This window comes from Micromesistius poutassou (genome assembly GCF_964030765.1).
Source record: "Micromesistius poutassou genome assembly, chromosome: 12".
Taxonomy (NCBI): Eukaryota; Metazoa; Chordata; class Actinopteri; order Gadiformes; family Gadidae; genus Micromesistius; species Micromesistius poutassou.
In genome coordinates, this window is record NC_140282.1 from 7,371,420 (window position 1) to 7,379,570 (window position 8,151).

The following is an 8,151-nucleotide window of genomic DNA, read 5'->3' on the forward strand; positions in this document are numbered from 1 at the left end:
TAAGTGAACCGACATCGCTATATTGTATATTGCTGTCATGGTCAGCGCTACAGTCAGCGCTACGGTCAATGGTCAGCGCTACGGTCAATGGTCAGCGCTACGGTCAGCGCTATGGTCAGCGCTACGGTCAGCGCTACGGTCAATGGTCAGCACTACGGTCAGCGCTACGGTCAGCGCTACGGTCAATGGTCAGCGCTACAGTCAATGGTCAGCGTTATGGTCAGCGCTATGGTCAGAGCTACGGTCAGCACTACTGTCAATGGTCAGCGCTATGGTCAGTGCTACGGTCAGCACTACGGTCAATGGTCAGCGCTACGGTCAATGGTCAGCGCTATGGTCAGAGCTACGGTCAGCACTACGGTCAGCGCTACGGTCAATGATCAGCGCTATGGTCAGCGCTACAGTCAGCACTACGGTCAGCGCTATGGTCAGCGCTACGGTCAGCGCTACGGTCGTACCTGTCGGGGGGCGTGGTGGTGACCCCCCAGTGACCCCGCTGTACTGTATTGACCCCCGGACCAGCGGACCACTCACCCCGCGGGGAGAAGCATGCTTCATATTCACCCTCGCAGACCACGTGACCGAATTATAGCAATTGATCAATGTATGATATATATACCTATTGATATAGATATATATATATATATATATATATATATATATAATAAATAAATATAGAAATATATCTGGATCTAGAAAAATAGAAAAATATAGAAAAATATAGATCTGGCTATCTGTGATGGATATACATATTTATATATATATATATATATATATATATATATATATATATAGAGAGAGAGAGAGAGAGAGAGAGAGAGAGAGAGAGAGAGTTAGTTACCAAATTAGCATAGATTTCACGCTCTTTCAAAGGTTCCATTCCACTACTTTCTGATACGGTTTCATTAAGTTGTTGATAATGAGATGAGTTTGTGCAATACTTACTGCACTGACATTAGTAAAAGTGAGATTTAGTTTAATAATTGGACCTATTCTAAATCGCATTCCTTGCTTAAAGGGCGAGAGCCAGTCCTGCCTATAGAAGCATGGAACACAACCACACTCACCACTGATATAATGGCTGGCACATATTATCGCCCCATATTTTCATTTTTTACGTGTATAGGCATCGGCTGATTTTTTTCGCAGATTATTATTATTATTATTATTATTATTATTATTTTTTTTTTTTCCCTTCATGATTTACAGACAGTTCAATAAATGTTCCTTTTTTTAATTGAGTCTTGTAACATTTGTTATCATCATTGTGTCATCATTATGAAGTAAACTGAGGGAGCAAGAGCAGCATCGGCCCTAAACAATCCATATGGGAGGAGCCCTAATCCACAGTTTACAGCGCAGTCACACACCGCTCCACTGGAAGGTATTCACACAGTAATACAAATGGAATACGTTCATAAAATGGAAGTCATGCAACAAGAAATAATAAGAAGAAATGTACGCTTAAATCTTCCACATTCTGCTACTTTGCAAAGAAGTTTAAAAATAAAAACTGAATATCACTAATGTGTGCAAATGTACAAAAATAAAATCGAATGGAATCCCTGAAAACACCTAAGCTAATGCACGTACACACACACTTGTACATGCCCACACACACACACACACCCACACACACACACACAACCCCCACCCCCCCCCCCCCCCACACACACCTCCCCCCCCCCCCCCCCCCCCTGCCCCACCACACACACACCCCCACACACACACACCCACACACACCCCCCCCCCCACACCCACACACACACCCACCCTACACGGGCTGGTTGTGATAAGGGTCCCTCTGAACTGTTCTGGGTCACTGATAAGGTTGTGCTTGTTCTTAAATTTCCCTGCCTGCCTCTCCCTCACACACACTCTGTTAAATCAAAGAAGCAGAGCGATCCGAACCCTCCCGACCCAGAGCAGCTCAATAGGCCAGTGGACTCAGGAGCTGTGCGTACGGAGACAGGTGGTGTAAAGAGAGAGGCCGCGCTATCACGCTGCTACTGTTAGTGAACCTCAGAACTATTGATGGCGCTTCACTCAGACTTCAGCGAGAGCGCTGTAGTTAAAGCAATGAGATGATAATGTACTTTTTACAACCTTATTAACCACCCCGCCCCCCCCCCCCCTAATTAGAATGATCATTAGTCTATCCTACAAACATCAACCAAAAGATCTCAAAGGAAGATCTGGTGAATCACACGTTGCTCACATTTCCTTAACATGAATCTAATAACCCTGAGTTCCTCTTAATGGTTCTGTGATTGTGATCGGGGGCCCGTCGGGGGCCGGGGGGGCCCATCAGAGCCCAACAGAGCCTGGTAGGGCCTGGTCTACTCGGCAGTTATCAGAAGGCAGTCTCTGTAGCGACCATCACCAGACCTCACCAGACCACACCCCTCTGTCCTCAACCTGCAGCTGAACCCAGATCACTAGATTAGATCATGTGTGGGTTGATTTAACACCTCATGGTAATCATTAGTTGTTGTATTTTTTCATATATAGTTGTTCTCCTGGTTATGATCGAAAACCTTTCCTTATGTAAAATGGTAAATGGACTGCATTTATATAGCGCATTTTTTTAAACCAGTGGCCACCCAAAGCGCTTTACAACACCTGCCTGACATTCACCCATTCATGCACACATGCACACATTCACACACCGACGGCAGCGTCAGCCATGCAGGGCGACAGCCAACTCGTCGGGAGCAGTCAGGGTGAGGCGTCTCGCTCAGGGACACCTCCACACTCAGCTAGGAGGAGCCGGGAATCCAACCAGCAACCTTGTGGTTACCAGCCAACCCGCTCTACCTCCTGAGCTAATGCCGCCCGCATGTAGAAAATGTCTAAAGCACAAAGCTACAAGGCTCCCGCGGGCGTCTGAGTGGATTCATGCTCTCATGTGTGTTTCACTGTTTCACCGTGGGTTTATTGTTCATCGTGTACCGGGGGGGGAGGTGGGGGGGAGGAGGAGGGGGAGCCATGGAGCTGCTGAGTGCTGTAGCCCCCCCCCCCCCCCCGGCTGATTGGCTGTTCAGGACTCCTGGACAGGAGGTGATGGGTGGACACCCCCCCCCCCCCCCCCCACTCATGGAGGTATTAATTATCTTCGTTTACGTTCTCATTTGCCAAAATGAAAAGATGGAGCGGATAGCGAAGTCTGTTTGGTCATTTCCCCCAGAATGTTACGGTCGTGTAGAATCAGGCCCAATAATTAAGGAGAGAGAGGGGAGGGAGGGGGGAGGGGGAGGGGAGGGGAGGGGAGGGGGGAGACGGGACACAAAGGGGAGACCAGGGGGAGACCAGGGGAGACCAGGGGGGAGACAGAGGGGAGACCAGGGGGACACAGAGGGGGGAGACCATGGGGGACACAGAGGGGGGAGATGAGGGGGAGACCAGGGGGAGACCAGGGGGGAGACCAGAGGGTGGTGGGACGTCACCAGCCCTCCCCAGATGAGAGTGCGACTGGAGGCCTCTGAATCCCACATTATAAAGTGTGATATTATCTGATACATTATAAAGTGTGATATTATCTGATGCACATGAACAGCTCTTAAAATAATATGGCCTCTTTATGGTGAATATATTCAAGGATGGCATATGGAGGTCACTCCGGGGATAAGCCCGGTTATAGTCCCACAAATGTAAATGTACTTACGCACGGTAGGTGTGGGAGTAAAATCTAGACGTTTTAATGATCTGGTTATTTGTAACTCAATCAGAAACAGCTTTGAGAGATCCAGAGGAATATTGATATGAATGTATGAAGGGAAATGAAAGACATTCCACAGACAAGGCGATGGTGGTGCCCATACTGACGTATGACCTTGACCATTCACACATCTGATTTGGATCTGCACTTTGTCTTCATATATATTTTTTCAAAATACCAATGACCATATTTCACTTCATTTTCAAGATCGCCTCGACTGTATATCTAGAAACATGAAGACACAGCTCAATATGTGAAACCACTGGGCTGCAGGAATCCATTGAATCGGTTGAATATATTCTACATATTGAAGAGTTCCATCATGTTAATCAACTTTGTGTATCGTAGGCGGTGGGTTCTGTAATCCCTCTAAGGCCGTATGAGCCAGGACGGGAATAGACGCTCAAGTGACGACATGGTGAGTTGGAGTGGATAAGTTGGTAGCCTTCACTAAACAGATCGGCGAACAGATCAGTCCACATCACTAAACAGGTCACCAAACAGATCAGTCCACTTCACTAACTTACGTACGCACCGATGTACGCAGACTAGTGTGATGAGGTAAACGGGGACTCACACTGAGAAGTGGTAGACGAAGCATTTCCAGCCCGACGGCCGCTCCAGGAAGTTGTAGACGCGCCCCTGAGCGTAGGCCCGGGTGATGACGACCGGCCGGACCCCCGCGCTCCACACCGACATGCGCACCGACATCCGCGGGTGGGCCAAGTAGGGGTGGGGGACCGGAGCGTGGACCGGGCTCTCCTCGGTGTGTTCATGGTGCTCCAGGGGCATCGTGTCGTTGATCAGCAGCCGGCTGCAGTTGTTGTTAACGGGGGCCGGTGCCCCCCCCGGTCCGGGGCCCCCTGACAGCTCCAGCTCCAGGGGTCTGGGTCCGTGGGGGCCCGCGGTGCCAGAGGACCTCCGCTTCTCCCAGAGGCTGGGCGAGGCGCTGGACATGCTCTAGCGGCCTGTTCCTTCACGCACCTGAATCTTAGTGGAGAAGTTGGATGAGTTTGAGACTCGCTGGGGGAGTTTCCTTCTGAAATGGCGCGGATGTGTTCTCTTCATTCACGATTCGGCTTCTGCGACCATCTGATGAAATCAAAGCGATGTTTGACGACTCACAGGCTGCTCTAAATTAAATATTGCCAGTGGTCAAACAGCTAAAAAGGACCCAAACATGTGTAGTCTAAGACGGGATGGTCTCAGATTCCTTACAATTTCAAAGAAGAAAAAACGGGCATCTTTTAGTGTCCTTAATAAAGGGATCTTCAATAGCCAGCAGACATAGCTATAGCAGCTATAGCACTCAAGAGGTGCATTATTCTGAGGACCTTCTTTCATCCCAGTCCTGAGGACCACGTGGTCTCCGGCCCACATAGCGCTCAGGCGGGACCTGACGGCAGGGGGTCCGAGGCTGCGTCATTACGCACGACGCGTGGAGAGATTCCAACGAGATTTTTTCTTTTGTTTCTTTTTCTTCCCACCAAAACCATACGTTGTCATAACATTCACAAAAGGTTCGAGATGAGTGACCAATGTGGTTTTCTGTGGACCTTTGGGAGTGGGCTAGATTCACAGGCTTATGGGAGAATGCACATTTCCATAAAGTTATCATTCTATTTTATCTTTCTTAAATTGGCTGAATCATGTAGGCCTACTCCTAATGGAATATTTATTTATATTTTTTAGCATAATTTTATTAAACTTCTTTCCAACTGCCAGCCTGCTGACTGCTATCTGGAATAACATATTTATTTAATCTTTTTTTTCCCCCTTAGCAAACTTTGGAGGGCAAACACGACTGGGCTGACAGCCGCCGCGAGGTGAAGTCTTTGTGTTGACCTTGGCCACGAGTCTCAGGTAGAAACTTTAATAAGAGTCGTGTGGCTTCCTTCTGATGACAGCTCCTGTTGCCAGGTAGAGTTGGACCAGTCACTCCCACCAGCGCCCCCCCCCCCGTCTCCGCGCTGAAGGTCAGCCGCTCGGAGGCTCATTGTATTACCCACGTGACGCAACACAGGACGCCATTGTTACCGTGACGATGTGGAGACGTTTTAATAGGCCGGTCTAATTACACACATATTAGTATAGGCTGGAGAGAGGCTTCTCGTTACATCTGAGGGAGTTCACCGTCCAAATCATCAGTTCACTGAAAATATATTTGTACAAATGCAATGAAACATTTCTAAACACAACGTCTCACTTCATCCTCACCGTTTCTGTCCCATCTGATTTTTTATTCTTTAAATCTTTTTTTTATTCATCCACTCGTCGAGTCGTCTGGGAGATTTCAGCCCCAGCGCCTCCTTTATGAAGCTGGAGGGACACCAGAGGGCAGTCAGAAAACTACTACAGCGTCCTAACCCCCAGCGCCTCCTTTATGAAGCTGTCTATCAGCCCACAGCCCTGAGCCACAGCCCTGAGCTGAGACACAGACCAGTAACGGGGTTGACACAGACCAGTAACGGGGCTGAGACAGACCAGTAACGGGGCTGAGACAGACCAGTAACGGGGCTGAGACAGACCAGTAACGGGGCTGAGACACAGACCAGTAACGGGGCTGTGGGATTGAGACGGACACCAGAGGGCAGTCAGAAAACTACTACAGTGTCCTAACCCCCAGCCTGCCCCCTCTAGTCTCACTCCTGTCCTAACCCCCAGCATGCCCCCTCTAGTCTCACTCCTGTCCTAACCCCCAGCCTGCCCCCTCTAGTCTCACTCCTGTCCTAACCCCCAGCATGCCCCCTCTAGTCTCACTCCTGTCCTAACCCCCAGCCTGCCCCCTCTAGTCTCACTCCTGTCCTAACCCCCAGCCTGCCCCCTCTAGTCTCACTCCTGTCCTAACCCCCAGCCTGCCCCCTCTAGTCTCACTCCTGTCCTAACCCCCAGGAGAGAGACGGTACTGGGCCGGTACCAGGAGAGAGACGGTACTGGGCCGGTACCAGGAGAGAGACGGTACTGGGCTGGTACCAGGAGAGAGACGGTGTTGGTACGGTACCAGGAGAGAGACGGTGCAGGTACGGTTCCCGCCCCTAGAGGCTCTGAAGCCCCTCTAGGTTTATTGGAGCTCCACCAAAGCATTGGTCATGTACACACGCGTCCCCACTGATCCCGAACATGCCCAGAGGGCCCTGCAGGCTCCGCTGAGATGTAAGGGGAACGATATAATAATAAGGTTTATAATAATAAGGTTTATAATAATAAGGTTTATAATAATAAGGTGTAAACGCGCTGACTGCTAGTGCGCGGCTGCAGGCCGAACGCCTTCCATGTGTAATCAGTCGGGTCGCTCTTCTGCTGAGCCTTGATTAAAACTCCCTATTTCTGACACATCCCTCGAAGCACCGGTAGATAAATGAGTCACATGACTCTACTAATCAAATGACTCTCGTCGTCACAGACGCACGCCGCCATCAGAGCTGGCGGGCCACGCCCCCCTGCCCCCCCCCCCCCCCCCCCCAGACACAGAGAGGGGGCGGAGCTCAGGATCTGACCCCCGCTCTGAAGACGCTCAGGATGAGCCGCCATGACCTCGGACGCTACACAACACGACAGGAAGCAGCACACTGGGCCCGCCCTGTGATGGCTGAGGAGGAGGAGGAGCAGAGAGGAGGACCAGAGAGGACGCTACACAACACGACAGGAAGCAGCACACTGGGGCCCGCTCTGTGATGGCTGAGGAGGAGGAGGAGGAGGAGCAGAGAAGGAGTAACTCAGCAATCTATCGCTGTGTCGATTCATGACGCAGATAAATCAAACCCTTGTAATTAGTGAGTGCCACTGCAGCCATTGTTGGGGTTCCTGTGCGTTGGCGGTGATATTTCTGCTGTTCTCTCCTCCTCTCTCCTCTCTCTCCTCTCTCCTCTCCTCTATCTCTATCCTCTCTCTCTCTCCTCTCTCCTCTCCTCTATCTCTATCCTCTCTCTCTCCTCTCTCCTCTCTCCTCTCTCTCCTCTTCCCTCTCCTCTCTCCTCTCCTCTATCCTCTCTCCTCTCTCCTCTCCTCTCTCCTCTCCTCTTTCCTCTCCTCTCTCTCTCCTCTCCTCTCCTCTCTCTCCTATCTCCTCTCTCCCACAGAGATAGAGAGCGAGAGATTTTAGATTGTATTGCATTTTGTTAATCTGTGATAGACAGGCAAGATGGATTACCCGAACCAATCAGAGAAGAGATGCCCTGATAGGTCAGAAATGCGCTGGGGGCGGGTCTAACATGTAAGTTGGCTGATTCAGAGGAAGAGGCAGTCAACCAGATGTTCACAGCTTTTACCCACTCATCGCTGACGGCTGCCTCTGTCTTATCTAACAAACTACACTCCAGTAATAACTGGTAAATCTGACCTACTGCACAGGAACGGAAATTTCACAATTTGTTTGTGTTATTATTTATTCGTTTTGCACAAAAGGTAGTAAGCCAGAGATGAATAAGAACAAG

General features: G+C 49.9%; 1 protein-coding gene across 1 annotated transcript in view; it reads right to left on the reverse strand.

Moving 5' to 3' along the window:
• The window catches only part of kcnq1.1 (potassium voltage-gated channel, KQT-like subfamily, member 1.1), a gene marked incomplete at both ends in the record, with an annotated part of 34,023 nt that extends 29,348 nt beyond the window's left edge, over positions 1 to 4,675 (reverse strand). Inside the window, one exon of the mRNA XM_084475904.1 lies at positions 4,296 to 4,675. Coding sequence (XP_084332030.1) covers positions 4,296 to 4,675 — 380 coding nt within the window. The remainder of the gene's footprint in view (positions 1 to 4,295) is intronic.
• Between the last annotated feature and the right edge of the window lie 3,476 nt (positions 4,676 to 8,151).